This window comes from Ranitomeya variabilis, chromosome 5, assembly GCF_051348905.1.
Source record: "Ranitomeya variabilis isolate aRanVar5 chromosome 5, aRanVar5.hap1, whole genome shotgun sequence".
Taxonomy (NCBI): Eukaryota; Metazoa; Chordata; class Amphibia; order Anura; family Dendrobatidae; genus Ranitomeya; species Ranitomeya variabilis.
Window position 1 is genome coordinate 49,747,237 of NC_135236.1, and position 25,041 is coordinate 49,772,277.

The 25,041-nt window shown below is 44.0% G+C and overlaps 2 protein-coding genes across 3 annotated transcripts in view; one reads left to right on the top strand and one right to left on the bottom strand.

The window, feature by feature from the left end:
• Window positions 1-1,210: 1,210 nt before the first annotated feature.
• On the bottom strand, window positions 1,211-18,115 carry LOC143774375 (riboflavin-binding protein-like). 2 transcript variants are annotated; one of them, XM_077261895.1, is made up of 6 exons: window positions 17,960-18,115; window positions 12,641-12,794; window positions 9,426-9,507; window positions 9,222-9,350; window positions 2,764-2,851; window positions 1,211-1,833 (listed from the first exon to the last, which is right to left on the bottom strand). In XM_077261895.1, exons 2-6 carry the CDS (start codon window positions 12,786-12,788, stop codon window positions 1,549-1,551), a joined length of 732 nt encoding a protein of 243 aa, XP_077118010.1. In that variant the 5' UTR covers window positions 12,789-12,794; window positions 17,960-18,115; the 3' UTR covers window positions 1,211-1,548. The 2 variants fall into 2 exon arrangements, with proteins under 2 accessions (XP_077118010.1, XP_077118011.1); XM_077261896.1 differs by having other exon boundaries at window positions 12,641-12,789; window positions 17,960-18,108.
• MAST1 (microtubule associated serine/threonine kinase 1) overlaps window positions 12,793-25,041 on the top strand; it is a 133,501-nt gene continuing 121,252 nt past the window's right edge. The window contains exon 1 of the mRNA XM_077261894.1: window positions 12,793-12,844. The gene's annotated coding sequence lies outside the window, so the exon portion shown is untranslated. The remainder of the gene's footprint in view (window positions 12,845-25,041) is intronic.

Below are 25,041 nucleotides of genomic sequence, written 5' to 3' on the forward strand. Positions count from 1 at the left end.
TCCATTGTTTTCACAAGTAAGCAAAGAAATTTTACCAATAACATGAAGTACAATATGTCACGAGAAAACAATGTCCGAATCACCGGGATCCGTTGAAGCGTTCCAGAGTTATAACCTCATAAAGGGACAGTGGTCAGAATTGTAACATTTGGCCCGGTCATTAACGTGCAAACCACCCTTGGGGGTAAAGGGGTTAAGACTTTGAAGTGGCCTAGTCAAAGTCCTGACCTTAAGCCGATTGAGATGCTGTGGCACGACCTTAAAAAGTCTGTTCATGCTTAAAAGCCCTCCAATGTGGCTGAATTATGACAATTCTGCAAAGATGAATGGTTAAAATTCCTCCAGAGCGTTGTAGAAGACCAAACGATTGATTGCAGTTGTTGCTGCTAAGGGTGACCCAACCAGTTATTAGGTGTAGGGCAATCGCTTTCACACAGGGCCCTGCAGGTTTGGATTTCTTTTCCCCTTAATAATAAAGACCTCCTTTAAAACTGAATTTTGTGAAGTGGTGTCTGACGCTGCCTGCGCCTGCTGAGACTTCAGGAGCTTTAACACTGCAGAGTTGAAGCTTAGGACTAGTGATGGGCCAAACCGAACAGTAAAGTTTGGGGTCCGTACCTAAAACCCAGTGTTCTTGTATGGGCCCTGAACAAGGACTTCTGGAAGTCTGTCACTGTTCAGGTTCTTTGTTCCGGCAGTCCGAACAAGTTACATTGAAAGGCTGCCATTATCGCATTTTGGTCCCTGGTTTACATTGGCTGTAGATACTACATACCAGCCTATATAACTCATGTGACCGCAACAGACAGACTACTGTGGTCAGTGATGGACTGCAGCGGTCATGTTGGGTAATATGACATCTATAACATCTGCATCTAGACACGAGATCAATGGGGGACTTGAGGGTCTGATATTTTATCTGCATTGCTGCCTGAGAGCTGTTAATTAAAGGTAAACTGGGCAACCCCTTTAAATGACAAAATTCTAGATGCCAGTAGCCTCCACTAGGGGGAGCCCCGGAGCTCACTGAATGTAGTTCATTCATAAAACTGATTGTCGCCCCCTGGTGGCATCTACCGCTTTAAACTCAGACGCAGCCTCCCCTTTATGGGTTCATGGTGCCCCTACAAGGATCCGTTCCCTTATTATGTGATATCATCCACTTATTTTCTACAGTTTTTTTTACATAAACAATACGTTAGACGGATAGTTTCAGTTATATATTTATTTATTAATAATATTAGCTGTGTTGGAGGTATAGACTTCCCACCAAACCTCTTTTTACAGGCCATCCCTGCCTGCTGGTGAAAACGTAGGGTCTATGAGGATTTTTTGGTAGGGTCGGGGTCACACAGGACGGCGGTGGGTGTGAGATAAAGCTCTTTGGCTCAGATTGTGCTTGCAGAGATGTCTCCTGATTTTGCTGTCTGGTCAAGTCCGTCTTGTCTTTAACTTTGGTAACACTTTGGGGTAACGAGAAGCAAGTTTAGAGGGGCTGATACAGGGATAGGGCAGAAGGTGAGACTATATCAAAGAGCTTTGTTCCCATTAGACGCCATTACCGCTGCCGCTACCATCCAGATCAAGTTGGATACTTCTCTTGTGCAAAGCTCTTCTCTCACGTCTTCTCTTAATACTTTGAGGGTCCTGAAAACATATCTCGGGATACCCTGATGACTCCTCCTGGGCGTGGTCTAGCTCTGCAGGGGTGGAGCCTTGCTGTGCAGCATCAGCGCCCTCTTCTGGTGGGGTGAAGCAGAAGCACTGCTCGCCCATTGTCACAAATGAATTTTTCCAGATGGTGTCGCACATTTTTTCTCCTGATCCAAATTTCTAGAAGAGAATTTTAACAGGTTTGTTACATGACTTTCTTGTGGCTGGATTCTAAGAGTTGCTGGCCAGTCTTTATCTTAAATCCCTACTCCCACATACCCATTTATACTGAGTTCTGTCAACCCTTTAAGGCATATTTTCACGTGGATCGGGCATGTTGAAATCCAACATGCCCGACACTTATTTTCCCTGACCTATGCTAATGAGGGGAAAGTTGGGACACGACTATACGCATTAAATTAATAAAGATCATGCTGACTGCCTGCAGCCACCACTAGAGGGAGCATGGGAGCCTGTCTTATTGGGTTCGCGGTGAGCTCCCTCTAGTGGTCGCTGGAGGCAGACAGATTATTTATCTAGGTCTAAATGGGTTTTCTCACCTCTTAAGCCCAATTAAAAAAGATAAAAAATGTTTTATGTTGTAACTAACACCTATGAACTCATGGCAAACTGGGAGCTGTAATTCCTTTTCTGGTCAAATATGCAAGAACCTAAACAGCGGATCGGTCAGGGTGCCGGCCATCATAAACACATTATTCTGAGATGTGTGGTGTCATTAATAACTTAGTTGTGGAAAATGTATTTAAAGGGAATCGGGTTCCCACTCTCCAGAAGGTGAGGTGTGCGGTGACCTTTCACAAGGATGGGATAGGAAGGGCTTTTGCAGAATATTCCAACATGGTAAGAGGATCAGTGGTCCAGACCTCCCCCCGCAAAGGGATAAGTGCCACTCACAGAGGGGATTGGGTCAGGATGATGGGATAATTCGATCCTGTCATTCAGTGGGGTCAGGATTATTGTAAAAATTCCTATGGATGTGATGAGCAAACTCCCTGCACACAGCAAAATCCTCTGCTGTTCACTGAGATGGGGAACCGGAGCGTGCGGGAGGAATAGGATTACATCTCTAGAGGAGGAACATGCACTCACCTGCTTGTATGTGAGGCAGCCTTTGCTGCAATTTCTTTTAAGGTATGTAGTTTGTGAACATATTAAATCTTGTTTGCAAGCATCAAACCTGTACAGAGAATAGGTTATCCTACTTACGGTGATATTCCATAAAAACAATTTTCAGGGATTCAGAGAAATCACATTCCTAACAAACTCTATGATACTCAAATGATGAAAAATAATATAACTACTATAATACTGCCCCTATGTACAAGAATATAACTACTATAATACTGCTCCTATGTACAAGAATATAACTACTATAATACTGCTCCTATGTACAAGAATATAACTACTATAATACTGCCCCTATGTACAAGAATATAACTACTATAATACTGCCCCTATGTACAAGAATATAACTACTATAATACTGCTCCTATGTACAAGAATATAACTACTATAATACTGCTCCTATGTACAAGAATATAAGTACTATAATACTGCTCCTATGTACAAGAATATAACTACTATAATACTGCTCCTATGTACAAGAATATAACTACTATAATACTGCCCCCTATGTACAAGAATATAACTACTATAATACTGCCCCCTATGTACAAGAATATAACTACTATAATACTGCCCCCATATACAAGAATATAACTACTATAATACTGCTCCTATGTACAAGAATATAACTACTATAATACTGCTCCTATGTACAAGAATATAACTACTATAATACTGCCCCTATGTACAAGAATATAACTACTATAATACTGCCCCTATGTACAAAAATATAACTACTATAATACTGCCCCCGATGTGCAAGAATATAACTACTATAATACTGCTCCTATGTACAAGAATATAACTACTATAATACTGCCCCTATGTACAAGAATATAACTACTATAATACTGCCCCTATGTACAAGCATATAACTACTATAATACTGCTCCTATGTACAGGAATATAACTACTATAATACTGCTCCTATGTACAAGAATATAACTACTATAATACTGCCTTCTATGAACAAGAATATAACTACTATAATACTGCCCCTATGTACAAGAATATAACTACTATAATACTGCCCCCTATGTACAAGAATATAACTACTATAATACTGCCCCATATGTGCAGGAATATAACTACTATAATACTGCCCCTATGTACAAGAATATAACTACTATAATACTGCTCCTATGTACAAGAATATAACTACTATAATACTGCTCCCATGTACAAGAATATAACTACTATAATACTGCTCCTATGTACAAGAATATAACTACTATAATACTGCTCCTATGTACAAGAATATAACTACTATAATACTGCCCCTATGTACAAGAATATAACTACTATAATACTGCCCCTATGTACAAGAATATAACTACTATAATACTGCTCCTATGTACAAGAATATAACTACTATAATACTGCTCCTATGTACAAGAATATAACTACTATAATACTGACCCTATGTACAAGAATATAACTACTATAATACTGCTCCTATGTACAAGAATATAACTACTATAATACTGCTCCTATGTACAAGAATATAACTACTATAATACTGCTCCTATGTACAAGAATATAACTACTATAATACTGACCCTATGTACAAGAATATAACTACTATAATACTGCTCCTATGTACAAGAATATAACTACTATAATACTGCTCCTATGTACAAGAATATAACTACTATAATACTGCTCCTATGTACAAGAATATAGCTACTATAATACTGCTCCTATGAACAAGAATATAACTACTATAATACTGCCCCTATGTACAAGAATATAACTACTATAATACTGCCCCTATGTACAAGGATATACAGTTAGGTCCATATATATTTGGACAGAGACAACATTTTTCTAATTTTAGTTATAGACATTACCACAATGAATTTTAAACAAAACAATTCAGATGCAGTTGAAGTTCAGACTTTCAGCTTTCATTTGAGGGTATCCACATTAAAATTGGATGAAGGGTTTAGGAGTTTCAGCTCCTTAACATGTGCCACCCTGTTTTTAAAGGGACCAAAAGTAATTGGACAATTGACTCCAAGGCTATTTCATGGACAGGTGTGGGCAATCCCTTCGTTATGTCATTCTTAATTAAGCAGATAAAAGGCCTGGAGTTGATTTGAGGTGTGGTGTTTGCATTTGGAAGGTTTTGCTGTGAAGTAAACATGCGGTCAAAGGAGCTCTCCATGCAGGTGAAACAAGCCATCCTTAAGCTGCGAAAACAGAAAAAACCCATCGGATAAATTGCTACAATATTAGGAGTGGCAAAATCTACAGTTTGGTACATCCTGAGAAAGAGAGAAAGCACTGGTGATCTCATCAATGCAAAAAGACCTGGGCGCCCACGGAAGACAACAGTGGTGGATGATCGCAGAATAATCTCCATGGTGAAGAGAAACCCCTTCACAACAGCCAACCAAGTGACCAACACTCTCCAGGAGGTCGGCGTATCAATATCCAAATCTATCAAGAGAAGACTGCATGAAAGTAAATACAGAGGGTTCACTGCACGGTGAAAGCCACTCATAAGCATCAAGAATAAAAAGGCTAGACTGGACTTTGCTAAAAAACATCTAAAAAAGCCAGCACAGTTCTGGAAGAACATTCTTTGGACAGATGAAACCAAGATCAACCTCTACCAGAATGATGGAAAGAGAAAAGTATGGTGAAGGCGTGGTCCAGCTCATGATCCAAAGCATACCGCATCATCTGTAAAACACGGTGGAGGCAGTGTGATGGCTTGGGCATGCATGGCTGCCAGTGGCACTGGGTCACTAGTGTTTATGGATGATGTGACACAGGACAGAAGCAGCCGAATGAATTCTGAGGTATTCAGAGCCGCCATACTGTGTGCTCAGATCCAGCCAAATGCAGCCAAACTGGTTGGTCGTCGTTTCATACTACAGATGGACAATGACCCAAAACATAAAGCCAAAGCAACCCAGGAGTTTATCAAAGCAAAGAAGTGGAATATTCTTGAACGGCCAAGTCAGTCACCTGATCTCAACCCAATTGAGCAGCATTTCACTTGTTAAAGACTAAACTTCAGACAGAAAGGCCACAAACAAACAGCAACTGAAAACCACCGCAGTGAAGGCCTGGCAGAGCATCAAAAAGGAGGAAACACAGCGTCTGGTGATGTCCATGAGTTCAAGACTTCAGGCAGTCATTGCCAACAAAGGGTTTTCAACCAAGTGCTAGAAATGAACATTTTATTTACAATTATTTAATCTGTCCAATTACTTTTGGTCCCTTTAAAAACAGGGTGGCACATATTAAGGAGCTGAAACTCCTAAACCCTTCGTCCAATTTTAATGTGGATACCCTCAAATGAAAGCTGAAAGTCTGAACTTCAACTGCATCTGAATTGTTTTGTTTAAAATTCATTGAGGTAATGTCTATAACCAAAATTAGAAAAATGTTGTCTCTGTCCAAATATATATGGACCTAACTGTAACTACTATAATACTGCCCCTATGTACAAGAATATAACTACTATAATACTGCCTTCTATGAACAAGAATATACTATAATACTGCTCCTATGAACAAGAATATAACTACTATAATACTGCTCCTATGTACAGGAATATAACTACTATAATACTGCTCCTATGTACAAGAATATAACTACTATAATACTGCTCCCTATGTGCAAGGATATAACTACTATAATACTGCCCCTATGTACAAGGATATAACTACTATAAGGCCGGAGTCACACTACAGCGAGATACGGCCGAGTCTCGCAGGTGAAAACCCAGCTCTGGCGCCGGCGCTCCGGAGCGGAGCGTGCAGCTCCATGTATTGCTGTGCGGCTGCACGCTACGCTCCGGAGTGCCGGTGCCAGAGCTTGGTTTTAACCAGCGAGACTCGGCCGTATATCGCTGTGTGTGATCCCGGCCTAATACTGCCCCTATGTACAAGAATATAACTACTATAATACTGCTCCTATGAACAAGAATATAACTACTATAATACTGCTCCTATGTACAAGAATATAACTACTATAATACTGCTCCTATGTACAATAATATAACTACTAAAACACTGCTTCTATGTACAAGAATATAACTACTATAATACTGCCCCTATGTACAAGAATATAACTACTATAATACTGCTCCTATGTACAAGAATATAACTACTATAATACTGACCCCTATGTACAAGAATGTAACTACTATAATACTGCTCCTATGTACAAGAATATAACTACTAAAACACTGCTTCTATGTACAAGAATATAACTACTATAATACTGCCCCTATGTACAAGAATATAACTACTATAATACTGCTCCTATGAACAAGAATATAACTACTATAATACTGCTCCTATGTACAGGAATATAACTACTATAATACTGCCCCTATGTACAAGAATATAACTACTATAATACTGCCCCTATGTACAAGAATATAACTACTATAATACTGCCCCTGTGTACAAGAATATAGCTACTATAATACTGCTCCTATGTTCAAGAATATAACTACTATAATACTGCTCCCTATGTGCAAGAATATAACTACTATAATACTGCCTTCTATGTACAAGAATATAACTACTATAATACTGCTCCCTATGTGCAAGAATATAACTACTATAATACTGCCTTCTATGTACAAGAATATAACTACTATAATACTGCTCCTATGTACAAGAATATAACTACTATAATACTGCCCCTATGTACAAGAATATAGCTACTATAATACTGCTCCTATGTACAAGAATATAGCTACTATAATACTGCTCCTATGTACAAGAATATAACTACTATAATACTGCTCCCTATGTGCAAGAATATAACTACTATAATACTGCTCCCTATGTGCAAGAATATAACTACTATAATACTGCCTTCTATGTACAAGAATATAACTACTATAATACTGCTCCTATGAACAAGAATATAACTACTATAATACTGCTCCTATGTACAGGAATATAACTACTATAATACTGCCCCTATGTACAAGAATATAACTACTATAATACTGCCTTCTATGAACAAGAATATAACTACTATAATACTGCTTCTATGTACAGGAATATAACTACTATAATACTGCTCCTATGTTCAAGAATATAACTACTATAATACTGCTCCCTATGTACAAGAATATAACTACTATAATACTGCTCCTATGTACAAGAATATAACTACTATAATACTGCCCCCTATGTACAAGAATATAACTACTAAAACACTGCTTCTATGTACAAGAATATAACTACTATAATACTGCCCCTATGTACAAGAATATAACTACTATAATACTGCCCCTATGTACAAGAATATAACTACTATTACTGCTCCTATGTACAAGAATATAACTACTATAATACTGCTCCTATGTACAAGAATATAACTACTATAATACTGCTCCTATGTACAAGAATATAACTACTATAATACTGTCCCCTATGTACAAGAATATAACTACTATAATACTGCCCACTATGTATAAGAATATAACTACTATAATACTGCTCCTATATACAAGAATATAACTACTATAATACTGCCCCTATGTACAAGAATATAACTACTATAATACTGCTCCTATGTACAAGAATGTAACTACTATAATACTGCTCCCTATGTACAAGAATATAACTACTATAATACTGCTCCTATGTACAAGAATATAACTACTATAATACTGCTCCTATGTACAAGAATATAACTACTATAATACTGCTCCTATGTACAAGAATATAACTACTATAATACTGCTCCTATGTACAAGAATATAACTACTATAATACTGCTCCTATGTACAAGAATATAACTACTATAATACTGCTCCCTATGTACAAGAATATAACTACTATAATACTGCTCCTGTGTACAATAATATAACTACTATAATACTGCTCCTGTGTACAAGAATATAACTACTATAATACTGCTCCTGTGTACAAGAATATAACTGCTATAATACTGCCCCTGTGTACAAGAATATAACTGCTATAATACTGCCCCATGTGCAAGAATATAACTACTATAATACTGCTCCTATGTACAAGAATATAACTACTATAATACTGCCCCTATGTACAAGAATATAACTGCTATAATACTGCCCCATGTGCAAGAATATAACTACTATAATACTGCCCCTATGTACAAGAATATAACTGCTATAATACTGCCCCATGTGCAGGAATATAACTGCTATAATACTGCCCTATGTACAAGAATATAACTACTATAATACTGCCCCATGTGCAAGAATATAACTACTATAATACTGCCCCATGTGCAAGAATATAACTACTATAATACTGCCCCCTATGTATAAGAATATAACTACTATAATACTGCCCCTATGTACAATAATTTGACTACTATACTACTGCCCCTATGTACAGGAATATCCCTACTATCATCCTAGACTATATGAGAGGAGTGGGTAGACATTGTAGTCTTACCATTCACTACAGAAGTTTTCACAGAGGGGGAGCATGTGGATTCCAGCCACAGATCCAGGGAGAACCCTCTTCGAGACGTGCGGGGAGCAGAGATACATACACTGGACTCTGCTGACGTATTCCTCGCACCTGAGAGACATAACCAGTGAGTAATGCAGTAAGTGACGTGGCCAGTCATTAGAAATGGCAGGAATCTCTGGTTACCTGGGACTGAGGGATCCACACCCTGCCCACGGGAAGGAGACTGAGGAAGCAGCGTCTATGAGATCCTGGGAACAGCAGGAATCTGAGAGGAAAATAGATAATGGTCACTATGGAGATACTTAGGTTCTCTGTAGTGCTGATGCTCATGGCGGGAAGAAAGAGGATGAACGGGTGCGGCCTCATGCGCCATTAATTCCTCAGTAGTTACCAGACATTATCATCACTGTCCCCATTGGGGCTCACAATCTGAATTCCCTATCAGTATGTCTTTGGAGTGTGGGAGGAAATCCACCAAACACGGGGAGATCATACAAACTCCTCGCAGATGTTGTCCTTGGTGGGAATTGAAGCCAGGACCCCAGAAGAACGAGGCAAAGCACCAAAATTGGCACAAGCAAAGTGATGCTTCACCTCTTGGGGCGGCTGCAGGATGGTCTTATTAAGCTGGGGAGGGCCCATGAACCTTGGACCTTCCCAGCCTGATAATATCAGCTGCCTGCTTTACCTTTGCTGGTTACTAAAAATGGGGGGGACCCACATAATTCTTTTCATTTATTTAATTATAAAAGGCTGTCCAATAAGGTCCACAGGGGGTAATTTTGTTATCGTCGGGGGGATGTGCAATGATATGTCTATATGTCTGTCTATATTATCTATCTCTATAGCATTCACTGCTGTGTGAAAACGCAGCAAATCTGCATTTTAGATTTAACTCATTGAAGTCAATGGGCGAAAAAATGCTGAAAGAATTGAGATGCTGCAGAATCTGCACCAAATCTGCAAGTCACAAATATCCAGCGTGTGTGTGAGACTTCAGGACGCTGATTTTGTCAGAAATCCAAGTTGTCAAAAGCAAATTCCCAAAGTGCATATGGGCACCTCCTGTAGTTCTTTCAACTGAGTCCTGAGCTGTGTATAACCCCGCCCACACCACTGATTGGCAGCTTTCTGTTTAAACTGTGCATATGCAGAAAGCTGCCAATCAGTGGTGGTGGGGGTGTTGCTGGATTAAGTGGCTGCATGTTTACTAGTCCTCTAGTGATAATCTCCTGCTGATTAAATACTGATTTTATCAAAACTACAGCAAGCAGTCAAATAAATGACACATCACAGGAATCAGGCTCTCTGCCTCTACTTCATGCTGCTCTCATATTAGGTGACAGATCACCTTTAAACTGAATGAAGTGGCCAGGGCTCCTCCAGCCTCTTAGTTAAGTACTTTAAGATTTAGCCTGGTTGCACATTGTAAGGCCGTGTTCAAACTGACTCTTTTTGCTGAGGTTTTCGGAGCAGAAACTCAGCGGAAAATCAACATTTTGTGGAGTTTTGAAATCTGCAGTGTTTTTGCACCAAAAACTCATTAAAAAACTTAGTGTGCATATAAACTAATGGAGATCTGATTCAGTAGAGCCGGAGGAGGGAATACAAAAGTTGTAAACCAGTTCTGTCCCCACTACTGTTCCTCTTTATCCTGTCCCCACTACTGTTCCTCTTTATCCTGTCCCCACTTCTGTTCCTCTTTATCCTGTCCCCACTACTATTCCTCTTTATCCTGTCACCGCTACTGTTCCTCTTTATCCTGTTACCCACTACTGTTCCTCTTTATCCTGTCCCCACTACTGTTCCTCTTTATCCTGTTACCCACTACTGTTCCTCTTTATCCTGTCCCCACTACTGTTCCTCTTTTTCCTGTCCCCACTACTGTTCCTCTTTATCCTGTCCCCACTACTGTTCCTCTTTATCCTGTTACCCACTACTGTTCCTCTTTATCCTGTCCCCACTACTGTTCCTCTTTATCCTGTTACCCACTACTGTTCCTCTTTATCCTGTTACCCACTACTGTTCCTCTTTATCCTGTCCCCACTACTGTTCCTCTTTTTCCTGTCCCCACTACTGTTCCTCTTTATCCTGTCTCCACTACTGTTCCTCTTTATCCTGTCCCCACTACTGTTCCTCTGTATGCTGTTACCCACTACTGTTCCTCTTTATCCTGTCCCCACTACTGTTCCTCTTAATCCTGTCCCCACTACTTTTCCTCTTTATCCTGTTACTCACCTTTTGGATGTAACTTGGGTATAACTAGTTCTAGCAGCTCTAAGGGATAAGCTCTACAGATGATCTACATGGCTCATAAGTGTTTTCACATGTAAGCTCTGACAACTGCACGTGACAAGATAATGGAGGTCTGCAGTTGTCACCCAGTGAAAGCAACTAAGGAGCTATGCAAGAGCCCCAGCAAATTCCTGCAGATAGATGGAAGATGGTGCTTCTGCATGTCCATGCCAACTTCCAAGAACGTAGAAGACCACACAGCGAATATATGGTGATCAAGCAACTTATTCTGGACACAGCAGACCGTAATCACTGGGAAAGGTCTGAATAGGGCGAGAGGATGGCCAGTACCAAGACTGTTGGAAGCACTCATAAAATGGAACATGACACGGATGGAGGAGCTTAAAGGGAGTCCATCAGCAGGTTTTTGCATGTAATCTGAGAGCAGCATGGTATAGGGGAAAATACACTGATTCCAGTGATGTATAACTTACTAGGCTGTTTTAATAAAACCAGTGTTTTATAGGCAGGAGATTATCACTAGAGGACTAGGTGTCTAGTGCATCCTGGACCAACCACGCTCCCCAGCACTGATTGGCCGCTTTCTGTGCACCAATCAGTGGTGTGGGCGGGGTTATTCAGAGTTTCGCATTCTGAGCTCTGCAGCAGAGAAAACTGTGATTGTATCAAGATGACATAATGCAGACCAGCAAGTAACACATCGCTGGAATCAGGGTCTCAGCCCCTACATCATGCTGCTCTCCAATTACATAGCAAAAGCCTGGTGACAGATTCCCTTTAAAGGTCAAACAACAGAAAATAAATTCTGGGAGGCTTCCACAAAACCATTGAGGTGGTCACGCTTGAGTAGACATCCCCTCTCAATATTGAGCACTTGTTTAGGATGTCCAAAGGCTCTCGTCAATGTTTCAGTCCATGACTTCGGGCCTCTAAAGCCCATGTGAAAGCAGCACCAGCGATGGCAGCATACACTGGAAGTTAGGGTAGGGGGTCACCAAGGTAGGGGGTCACCAAGTGATCTACCACTGACTGCACCGTATTCGGGCTGCGATTAACAACTTGTCCAATTTGGTCAAACCAAGTACTTAAGTTGAGCTTGAAAAATTTCCCTCCCGGAACCCAAAAGTCGCAGTTCTACTCACGGCTGGAGTACTGCTGGCACTTGGTCAGTCCCGGCTCAGGGCTGGCACTCAACTTCTGCTTCTTGTTTACTAGGCAAAAGTCTGGAGATCCCGTGGACTGGGAGAATATAAGAAATGAGCCGACGAGGCAGAGGAACAATGGAGACATTCTGTCCTGCGGGAAGATAAAGTGAATACCAAGCACTGCTACAGTAACTGCACACAGTGAGTAACAGCATATCTGTGTATAACAGGATACTCGCCCGATTACTACCACTGACAATGCTGAGCTTTGTAGGACACCTCCAGCACCCTAAACACTTGTATTACAGTAATCCTGTGCCGTTATCTCCCTTCGACCAATTTGGACGATAACACGATATCGATATAACTGCCCTGCTGGAAAGAAGAATCCTCCAAGATGAGTTGAGCGGTCTCTATTTCCACAATGTATTTCAGTGCTGGACTAGAGTCTTTGATAAGTGAAAAAAAAAAAACAATTGCATCTTCTAATTCCAATTGCAATTGTTTTTTTTCACTTGTAAAATACGCTAGTCTGGCACTGAAACGCGGTGTGGAAATAAAAACCTTTCAACCCGGCTCCTGATCCTCTTATTACCCCTGTAACCTCTTATTACAGTAACCCGGCTCCTGATCCTCTTATTACCCCTGTAACCTCTTATTACAGTAACCCGGCTCCTGATCCTCTTATTACCCTGTAACCTCTTATTACAGTAACCCGGCTCCTGAACCTCTTATTACCCTGTAACCTCTTATTACAGTAACCCGGCTCCTGATCCTCTTATTACCCTGTAACCTCTTATTACAGTAACCCGGCTCCTGATCCTCTTATTACCCTGTAACCTCTTATTACAGTAACCCGGCTCCTGATCCTCTTATTACCCTGTAACCTCTTATTACAGTAACCCGGCTCCTGATCCTCTTATTACCCTGTAACCTCTTATTACAGTAACCCGGCTCCTGATCCTCTTATTACCCTGTAACCTCTTATTACAGTAACCCGGCTCCTGATCCTCTTATTACCCCTGTAACCTCTTATTACAGTAACCCGGCTCCTGATCCTCTTATTACTCTGTAACCTCTTATTACAGTAACCCGGCTCCTGATCTCTTATTACCCCTGTAACCTCTTATTACAGTAACCCGGCTCCTGATCCTCTTATTACTCTGTACCCTCTTATTACAGTAACCCGGCTCCTGATCCTCTTATTACCCTGTAACCTCTTATTACAGTAACCCGGCTCCTGAGCCTCTTATTACCCTGTAACCTCTTATTACAGTAACCCGGCTCCTGATCCTCTTATTACCCTGTAACCTCTTATTACAGTAACCCGGCTCCTGATCCTCTTATTACCCTGTAACCTCTTATTACAGTAACCCGGCTCCTGATGCTCTTATTACCCTGTAACCTCTTATTACAGTAACCCGGCTCCTGATCCTCTTATTACCCTGTAACCTCTTATTACAATAACCCAGCTCCTGATCCTCTTATTACCCTGTAACCTCTTATTACAGTAACCCGGCTCCTGATCCTCTTATTACCCTGTAACCTCTTATTACAGTAACCCGGCTCCTGATCCTCTTATTACCCTGTAACCTCTTATTACAGTAACCCGGCTCCTGATCCTCTTATTACCCTGTAACCTCTTATTACAGTAACCCGGCTCCTGATCCTCTTATTACCCCTGTAACCTCTTATTACAGTAACCCGGCTCCTGATCCTCTTATTACTCTGTAACCTCTTATTACAGTAACCCGGCTCCTGATCTCTTATTACCCCTGTAACCTCTTATTACAGTAACCCGGCTCCTGATCCTCTTATTACTCTGTACCCTCTTATTACAGTAACCCGGCTCCTGATCCTCTTATTACCCTGTAACCTCTTATTACAGTAACCCGGCTCCTGAGCCTCTTATTACCCTGTAACCTCTTATTACAGTAACCCGGCTCCTGATCCTCTTATTACCCTGTAACCTCTTATTACAGTAACCCGGCTCCTGATCCTCTTATTACCCTGTAACCTCTTATTACAGTAACCCGGCTCCTGATCCTCTTATTACCCTGTAACCTCTTATTACAGTAACCCGGCTCCTGATCCTCTTATTACCCTGTAACCTCTTATTACAATAACCCAGCTCCTGATCCTCTTATTACCCTGTAACCTCTTATTACAGTAACCCGGCTCCTGATCCTCTTATTACCCTGTAACCTCTTATTACAGTAACCCAGCTCCTGATCCTCTTATTACCCTGTAACCTCTTATTACAGTAACCCGGCTCCTGATCCTCTTATTACCCTGTAACCTCTTATTACAGTAACCCGGCTCCTGATCCTCTTATTACCCCTGTAACCTCTTATTACAGTAACCCGGCTCCTGATCCTCTTATTACCCCTGTAACCTCTTGTTACAGTAACCCGGCTCCTGATCCTCTTATTAGCCTGTAACCTCTTATTACAGTAACCCGGCTCCTGATCCTCTTATTACCCTGTAACCTCTTATTACAGTAACCCAGCTCCTGATCCTCTTATTACCCTGTAACCTCTTATTACAGTAACCCGGCTCCTGATCCTCTTATTACCCCTGTAACCTCTTATTACAGTAACCCGGCTCCAGATCCTCTTATTACCCTGTAACCTCTTATTACAGTAACCCGGCTCCAGATCCTCTTATTACCCTGTAACCTCTTATTACAGTAACCCGGCTCCTGATCCTCTTATTACCCCTGTAACCTCTTATTACAGTAACCCGGCTCCTGAACCTCTTATTACCCCTGTAACCTCTTATTACAGTAACTTGGCTCACGATCCTCTTATTACCCTGTAACCTCTTATTACAGTAACCCGGCTCCTGATCCTCTTATTACCCCTGTAACCTCTTATTACAGTAACCCGGCTCCTGATCCTCTTATTACCCTGTAACCTCTTATTACAGTAACCCGGCTCCTGATCCTCTTATTACCCCTGTAACCTCTTATTACAGTAACCCGCTCCTGATCCTCTTATTACCCCTGTAACCTCTTGTTACAGTAACCCGGCTCCTGATCCTCTTATTACCCTGTAACCTCTTATTACAGTAACCCAGCTCCTGATCCTCTTATTACCCTGTAACCTCTTATTACAGTAACCCGGCTCCCGATCCTCTTATTACCACTGTAACCTCTTATTACAGTAACCCGGCTCCAGATCCTCTTATTACCCTGTAACCTCTTATTACAGTAACCCGGTTCCTGATCCTCTTATTACCCCTGTAACCTCTTATTACAGTAACCCGGCTCCTGATCCTCTTATTACCCCTGTAACCTCTTATTACAGTAACCCGGCTCCTGAATTTCTTATTACCCCTGTAACCTCTTATTACAGTAACTTGGCTCCCGATCCTCTTATTACCCTGTAACCTCTTATTACAGTAACCCGGCTCCTGATCCTCTTATTACCCTGTAACCTCTTATTACAGTAACCCGGCTCCTGATCCTCTTATTACCCCTGTAACCTCTTATTACAGTAACCCGGCTCCTGATCCTCTATTAACCTCTGTAACCTCTTATTACAGTAACCTGGCTCCTGATCCTCTTATTACCCCTGCAACCTCTTATTACAGTAACCTGGCTCCTGATCCTCTTATTACCCCTGTAACCTCTTATTACAGTAACCCGGCTCCTGATCCTCTTATTACCCTGTAACCTCTTATTACAGTAACCCGGCTCCCGATCCTCTTATTACCCCTGTAACCTCTTATTACAGTAACCCGGCTCCAGATCCTCTTATTACCCTGTAACCTCTTATTACAGTAACCCGGTTCCTGATCCTCTTATTACCCCTGTAACCTCTTATTACAGTAACCCGACTCCTGATCCTCTTATTACCCCTGTAACCTCTTATTACAGTAACCCGGCTCCTGAACCTCTTATTACCCCTGTAACCTCTTATTACAGTAACTTGGCTCCCGATCCTCTTATTACCCTGTAACCTCTTATTACAGTAACCCGGCTCCTGATCCTCTTATTACCCCTGCAACCTCTTATTACAGTAACCCGGCTCCTGATCCTCTTATTACCCCTGTAACCTCTTATTACAGTAACCCGGCTCCTGATCCTCTTATTACCTCTGTAACCTCTTATTACAGTAACCCGGCTCCTGATCCTCTTATTACCCCTGTAACCTCTTATTACAGTAACCCGGCTCCTGATCCTCTTATTACCCCTCTAACCGCTTATTACAGTAACCCGGCTCCTGATCCCCTTATTACCCCTGTAACCTCTTATTACAGGAACCCGGCTCCTGATCCTCTTATTACCCCTGTAACCTCTTATTACAGTAACCCGGTTCCTGATCCTCTATTAACCTCTGTAACCTCTTATTACAGTAACCTGGCTCCTGATCCTCTTATTACCCCTGTAACCTCTTATTACAGTAACCCAGCTCCTGATCCTCTTATTACCCAGTAACCTCTTATTACAGTAACCCGGCTCCTGATCCCCTTATTACCCCTGTAACCTCTTATTACAGTAACCTGGCTCCTGATCCTCTTATTACCCCTGTAACCGCTTATTACAGTAACCCGGCTCCTGATCCCCTTACTACCCCTGTAACCTCGTATTACAGGAACCCGGCTCCTGATCCTCTTATTACCCTGTAACCTCTTATTACAGTAACCCGGCTCCTGATCCTCTTATTACCCCTGTAACCTCTTATTACAGGAACCCGGTTCCTGATCCTCTTATTACTCCTGTAACTTCTTATACTCGTGCACTAGCTCCTGATCTTCTCATGTGTCACACTATTATAATAGTAACCCTTTTCCTCGTATTACAGTGTCCCAGCTCCTATCCTATCCTATGAAGCGTTTTTACAGTAACCCTCTTCTTCTTAAGCTATATTTTATATTTTAATAGTCTTATCTCCCCTGTAACCTGTTATAATGGTGACCCGGCTCTGGACGGTCTCGGAAGTGTCACTGTGCGTAATTCCCGGAGTCACATATGACATCACTAATGCCGAACTCTGCCGATATCATCCCCTCAGGCTGTAAACACTTTGTCCTACAGATTAACCCTGGGATTTATTTATACACAGCCTCCCTGCCGTGCGCACATTGCACAGTACCTGTCCTTCAGTTGCACCCAATATGGCTCGAAATAGCACCCGCATATGGTGGCGAATGGGTGATTTTGGGTGTCATGGTATAGTAGAATAGCACCTGTTGCTTTGATCCCCCCATCTGCAGTGACTGACATTTCTCCGCACTCAGAGTATCCTGATATGCTGACTACTTTCCAGAATCCCCTGTCAGGACCCCCATCATCCCCAGTAAGGGTCTCACCTTGATGCGGTGTTGCTGGGCTGCAGGCTGGTACCTGGCGCAGTCACTGTTCTGTGTCTTCCCTATGCAGTGATTCTGCCTCTTGTATCTAAAGATTTCCTGCAACCTCCCCCTCCCTACATCATATCCCCTTATCTCCTCCTTCCTCCTCCCCTACTGGACCGGCCACTGGATGTCACCTGCTCCACAGGGACGCATCTATCCATGTCTCTGGTCAGAGGATCGCCCAACTATCCAGTATTCTCCAAATACGCTGTATATACAGTATGTGTGTGTATATATATATGGATCTGCAGTATATTGCTCATAAAATTATGCGAACACTTAAACCACACATGGGATTTTGATGAACAAAATAATTAAGATATATATATTTTCTGATATAAGTTGTGTGCTTCATTAGTGGCAACCAAAATCGTCAACCAACTGGGGTCCGGATTCAAAATTATTCCAAAATTCAAAGTAAAGAATTGAAATCACAGAAGGATCTAATTTGCTTCCATTTCATGACTGCGGCTCATAATTTGACCCGTAGTGATGTTTGGCCCCCACATGTCTGTGTGCCCTCGTGACAATGTCTGGGCTCCTGATGAGATGACGGATGGTGTCCTGGGGATCTCCTCATAGACCTGAAAGAGGACATCAGTGATCCTCAGGATAGTTTCTGACGATACTTGGTCATGTTGGATGCACTGATGCAGAAGTTGTCAATCGAATTTAGGTCAAGGGAACGTGAGGACCAGTCACTGGCATCACTGCCTCCATTATCTAGGAACTGCCTACACACTATTTCCGTATGACGCCGGGCAGTGTCGGACTGGGGTGCCAAGGGCCCACCAGTTGCTCACTATCTGCCTGTTGTTCCCAGAACCGATCTTCGATGGCACAGATCGGACATAGATTCCTCCCACCGGCGATTCGGCATCTTTTGTTGACATCATCTTGATAGAGCAGTGGCTTTTCATCCACTCTGCTCTGATGATGGGGCGCAACTTCTTACGTCATGCTGATGGATAGCCAGCTCCTCACCATCTAACTGTAAGTTAATCTAGCAGTCTCAGACCCTGCCAAGCTGTGATTGGCAGCGTTTGAGTGAGAGGAGTGAAAGCTCACAACCCGAAAAAAAGACTCTGAAGAAACATCCAGTTGGACTGCAATTAGAAATTTTACATACTGCACTCTAAAAGCAACAAATGTGAATATCTCTGCAACGGATGGACGCAGCCCAAAATGGAAAACAGAATTACGAGAGCTGTCATGATGTGTCAGTCTAAAGTAAGAGAGAGGGGCCTAAAAGTGACCATGGAACTGGGACCCTAACTATCCCTGTCCCAGGTGTACTGTTTATGGTAGAGAGGCCTGGGTCTCCAACCTTACTATGCTCCTGTTAAACCCTAATCTGTTCCCTCCCCCACCCCATGTGACATAGGACAGAAATGTAAGGGAAAGAAGACACAAAGACATACAGGGGTAGCCGAAAACCACTATCATACAAAACACTCACCAAAAGTAGGGAAAAGGATAAGAAAAAAGGAGGAATAAAGAAACTAAGTAGGAAAAAGGATGAGAAGATAAGCACTCACGAAACTACTGCACACAGAACACTTCAGCAACTACTCTCAACTGCAACACTACACAGCTCAACACGTCCAGGAAGAAGATTCTTTCACTGCCAAGGAAGAAACGCCCAGAGCTAGAATATGTAGGGAGAGGAAATTATATCAGCAGCTGCAGCTGAGAGCAACTACGCTATATGTTCCCAGCCCTTAAACCTTTCAGCACTGATGGAAAGGAAATTCATTTAAAATAGGACACAAATCACACCGTCTCTAATGAGGACCTGCGATTCATTACCCAATGTGACCTTTTAACTTCAGGTCTTCCAGGGGGACGTGACACCCTCGAGACAGGTCCTCTTTACCAGCAGTCATGCCATTGGGCTTTGGCCATCTCCTCCTGTCCCTCCTCGCACAGAGGAGCAGACACTGGTCCTGCTGCTGGGCTGATGTTCTTCTATGGCCCTTTCCAGCTCTCCTCATGTAGTGACCTGTGTCCTGGTATCTGCTCCATGTTGTGGAGACTTATGACGGCAAGTATGGATGTGCCATCCTGGTGGGGCCAGACCACGTGAATGGGCTGCAGGTACCACCTCATGTTACCAGTAATGACCAGAATAAGCAAAAGCAAAACTAGAGAGGAGCCAGTCAGGAATGATAAGGAGAGAGGAACTGTCAGTGTCCACCTCCTATAAAACTATTCCCTATGGGGAGAACAGTATGTAGAGGCATCGCAATGTGATTGACTGTCGGGGACTGTGAATGGGGTATTGTACTGTGTGGGAACACTAATGGGCTTCACAAGGAGCAATATTTCTTCACACTGGTATTGTTGAACCTCCGGTGAAAAATCTGCAATATCAGCCCTTAATATCCCCAACCCCAAATCCCTTCCCCCACTTTACCAATAAAACCATAACACAAGTGTTTGGATCATTTTGGCCACAGCAGCCTTTATTTAAACAAACAGAAAATAAAATTCAAGTTTATACATAATAATGGTAGGGTCCAAAATCTGGTGATTACCAAAAACAGAAACCACAAACCATAATTACTCCCAGTCTTTACCCCACTGGCTCGCGAGCACCATAACAAGTCCTAAAGGGTTCCACTGGACATTTTAACTTCCAGGGACCCCTACATTCCATTGCCACAAGTCCCCTCCATATCATAATAGCCCCTCCAGACCAATTTGGAACTAACATCAAGGACTCCCCAACCACCAATCGCCACTATGACCAGAAATTTTCCCAGAATTTAAAAAAAAAAAAAACAATGTTAGAACTTAAGGAAGAGCCGGCGGAACTGTCAATAAGCCCTGACAGCGGGATAATAATGCCCTTCCCTTTTCTGTCCCTATAAATCCCCCAAATCCGGGCCCACCTCTCTCCAGATGATACCCCCACCTCCCTCCAACCCATTGTAATGCCGGCTATGATCTGTATTTAGTGTAGTGGGGCTCTGGTCTGAGGTCTGTATTAGTGTAGTGGGGCTCTGGTCTGGGGTCTGTATTAGTGTAGAGGGGCTCTGGTCTGGGGTCTGTATTAGTGTAGTGGGGCTCTGGTCTGGGGTCTGTATTAATATAGAGGGTCTCTGGTCTGGGGTCTGTATTAGTGTAGTGGGTTTCTGGTCTGGGGTCTGTATTAGTATAGAGGGGCTCTGGTCTGGGGTCTGTATTAGTGTAGAGGGGCTCTGGTCTAGGGTCTGTATTAGTGTAGAGGGGCTCTGGTCTGGGGTCTGTATTGGTGTAGTGGGGCTCTGGTCTGGGGTCTGTATTAGTGTAGAGGGGCTCTGTTCTGTGGTCTGTATTAGTGTAGAGGGGCTCTGGTCTGGGGTCTGTATTAGTGTAGAGGGGCTCTGGTCTGGGGTCTGTATTGGTGTAGTGGGCTCTGGTCTGGGGTCTGTATTAGTGTGGTGGGGCTCTGGTCTGGGGTCTGTATTAGTGTAGTGGGGCTCTGGTCTGGGGTCTCTATTAGTGCAGTGGGGCTCTGGTCTGCGGTCTCTATTAGTGTAGTGGGGCTCTGGTCTGGGGTCTGTATTAGTGTAGTGGGGCTCTGGTCTGGGGTCTCTATTAGTGCAGTGGGGCTCTGGTCTGCGGTCTCTATTAGTGTAGTGGGGCTCTGGTCTGGGGTCTGTATTAGTGTAGAGGGGCTCTGGTCTGGGGTCTGTATTAGTGTAGAGGGGCTCTGGTCTGGGGTCTGTATTAGTGTAGTGGGGCTCTGGTCTGGGGTCTGTATTAGTGTAGAGGGTCTCTGGTCTGGGGTCTGTATTGGTGTAGTGGGGCTCTGGTCTGGGGTCTGCATTAGTGTAGAGGGTCTCTGGTCTGGGGTCTGTATTAGTGTAGAGGGGCTCTGGTCTGGGGTCTGTATTAGTGTAGAGGGGCTCTGGTCTGGGGTCTGTATTAGTGTAGTGGGGCTCTGGTCTGGGGTCTGTATTAGTGTAGAGGGGCTCTGGTCTGGGGTCTGTATTGGTGTAGTGGGCTCTGGTCTGGGGTCTGTATTAGTGTGGTGGGGCTCTGGTCTGGGGTCTGTATTAGTGTAGTGGGGCTCTGGTCTGGGGTCTCTATTAGTGCAGTGGGGCTCTGGTCTGCGGTCTCTATTAGTGTAGTGGGGCTCTGGTCTGGGGTTTGTATTAGTGTAATGGGGCTCTGGTCTGGGGTCTGTATTAGTGTAGTGGGGCTCTGGTCTGGGGTCTCTATTAGTGCAGTGGGGCTCTGGTCTGCGGTCTCTATTAGTGTAGTGGGGCTCTGGTCTGGGGTCTGTATTAGTGTAGTGGGGCTCTGGTCTGGGGTCTGTATTAGTGTAGTGGGGCTCTGGTCTGGGGTCTGCATTAGTGTAGAGGGTCTCTGGTCTGGGGTCTGTATTAGTGTAGAGGGGCTCTGGTTTGGGGTCTGTATTAGTGTAGAGGGGCTCTGGTCTGGGGTCTGTATTAGTGTAGTGGGTTTCTGGTCTGGGGTCTGTATTGGTGTAGTGGGTTTCTGGTCTGGGGTCTGTATTGGTGTAGTGGGATCTGGTCTGGGGTCTGTATTAGTGTAGAGGGGCTCTGGTCTGGGGTCTGTATTAGTGTAGTGGGGCTCTGGTCTGAGGTCTGTATTAGTGTAGTGGGGCTCTGGTCTGGGGTCTGTATTAGTGTAGAGGGGCTCTGGTCTGGGGTCTGTATTAGTGTAGTGGGGCTCTGGTCTGGGGTCTGTATTAATATAGAGGGTCTCTGGTCTGGGGTCTGTATTAGTGTAGTGGGTTTCTGGTCTGGGGTCTGTATTAGTATAGAGGGGCTCTGGTCTGGGGTCTGTATTAGTGTAGAGGGGCTCTGGTCTAGGGTCTGTATTAGTGTAGAGGGGCTCTGGTCTGGGGTCTGTATTGGTGTAGTGGGGCTCTGGTCTGGGGTCTGTATTAGTGTAGAGGGGCTCTGTTCTGTGGTCTGTATTAGTGTAGAGGGGCTCTGGTCTGGGGTCTGTATTAGTGTAGAGGGGCTCTGGTCTGGGGTCTGTATTGGTGTAGTGGGCTCTGGTCTGGGGTCTGTATTAGTGTGGTGGGGCTCTGGTCTGGGGTCTGTATTAGTGTAGTGGGGCTCTGGTCTGGGGTCTCTATTAGTGCAGTGGGGCTCTGGTCTGCGGTCTCTATTAGTGTAGTGGGGCTCTGGTCTGGGGTCTGTATTAGTGTAGTGGGGCTCTGGTCTGGGGTCTCTATTAGTGCAGTGGGGCTCTGGTCTGCGGTCTCTATTAGTGTAGTGGGGCTCTGGTCTGGGGTCTGTATTAGTGTAGAGGGGCTCTGGTCTGGGGTCTGTATTAGTGTAGAGGGGCTCTGGTCTGGGGTCTGTATTAGTGTAGTGGGGCTCTGGTCTGGGGTCTGTATTAGTGTAGAGGGTCTCTGGTCTGGGGTCTGTATTGGTGTAGTGGGGCTCTGGTCTGGGGTCTGCATTAGTGTAGAGGGTCTCTGGTCTGGGGTCTGTATTAGTGTAGAGGGGCTCTGGTCTGGGGTCTGTATTAGTGTAGAGGGGCTCTGGTCTGGGGTCTGTATTAGTGTAGTGGGGCTCTGGTCTGGGGTCTGTATTAGTGTAGAGGGGCTCTGGTCTGGGGTCTGTATTGGTGTAGTGGGCTCTGGTCTGGGGTCTGTATTAGTATGGTGGGGCTCTGGTCTGGGGTCTGTATTAGTGTAGTGGGGCTCTGGTCTGGGGTCTCTATTAGTGCAGTGGGGCTCTGGTCTGCGGTCTCTATTAGTGTAGTGGGGCTCTGGTCTGGGGTCTGTATTAGTGTAATGGGGCTCTGGTCTGGGGTCTGTATTAGTGTAGTGGGGCTCTGGTCTGGGGTCTCTATTAGTGCAGTGGGGCTCTGGTCTGCGGTCTCTATTAGTGTAGTGGGGCTCTGGTCTGGGGTCTGTATTAGTGTAGTGGGGCTCTGGTCTGGGGTCTGTATTAGTGTAGTGGGGCTCTGGTCTGGGGTCTGCATTAGTGTAGAGGGTCTCTGGTCTGGGGTCTGTATTAGTGTAGAGGGGCTCTGGTTTGGGGTCTGTATTAGTGTAGAGGGGCTCTGGTCTGGGGTCTGTATTAGTGTAGTGGGTTTCTGGTCTGGGGTCTGTATTGGTGTAGTGGGTTTCTGGTCTGGGGTCTGTATTGGTGTAGTGGGATCTGGTCTGGGGTCTGTATTAGTGTAGAGGGGCTCTGGTCTGGGGTCTGTATTAGTGTAGTGGGGCTCTGGTCTGAGGTCTGTATTAGTGTAGTGGGGCTCTGGTCTGGGGTCTGTATTAGTGTAGAGGGGCTCTGGTCTGGGGTCTGTATTAGTGTAGTGGGGCTCTGGTCTGGGGTCTGTATTAATATAGAGGGTCTCTGGTCTGGGGTCTGTATTAGTGTAGTGGGTTTCTGGTCTGGGGTCTGTATTAGTATAGAGGGGCTCTGGTCTGGGGTCTGTATTAGTGTAGAGGGGCTCTGGTCTAGGGTCTGTATTAGTGTAGAGGGGCTCTGGTCTGGGGTCTGTATTGGTGTAGTGGGGCTCTGGTCTGGGGTCTGTATTAGTGTAGAGGGGCTCTGTTCTGTGGTCTGTATTAGTGTAGAGGGGCTCTGGTCTGGGGTCTGTATTAGTGTAGAGGGGCTCTGGTCTGGGGTCTGTATTGGTGTAGTGGGCTCTGGTCTGGGGTCTGTATTAGTGTGGTGGGGCTCTGGTCTGGGGTCTGTATTAGTGTAGTGGGGCTCTGGTCTGGGGTCTCTATTAGTGCAGTGGGGCTCTGGTCTGCGGTCTCTATTAGTGTAGTGGGGCTCTGGTCTGGGGTCTGTATTAGTGTAGTGGGGCTCTGGTCTGGGGTCTCTATTAGTGCAGTGGGGCTCTGGTCTGCGGTCTGTATTAGTGTAGTGGGGCTCTGGTCTGGGGTCTGTATTAGTGTAGAGGGGCTCTGGTCTGGGGTCTGTATTAGTGTAGAGGGGCTCTGGTCTGGGGTCTGTATTAGTGTAGTGGGGCTCTGGTCTGGGGTCTGTATTAGTGTAGAGGGTCTCTGGTCTGGGGTCTGTATTGGTGTAGTGGGGCTCTGGTCTGGGGTC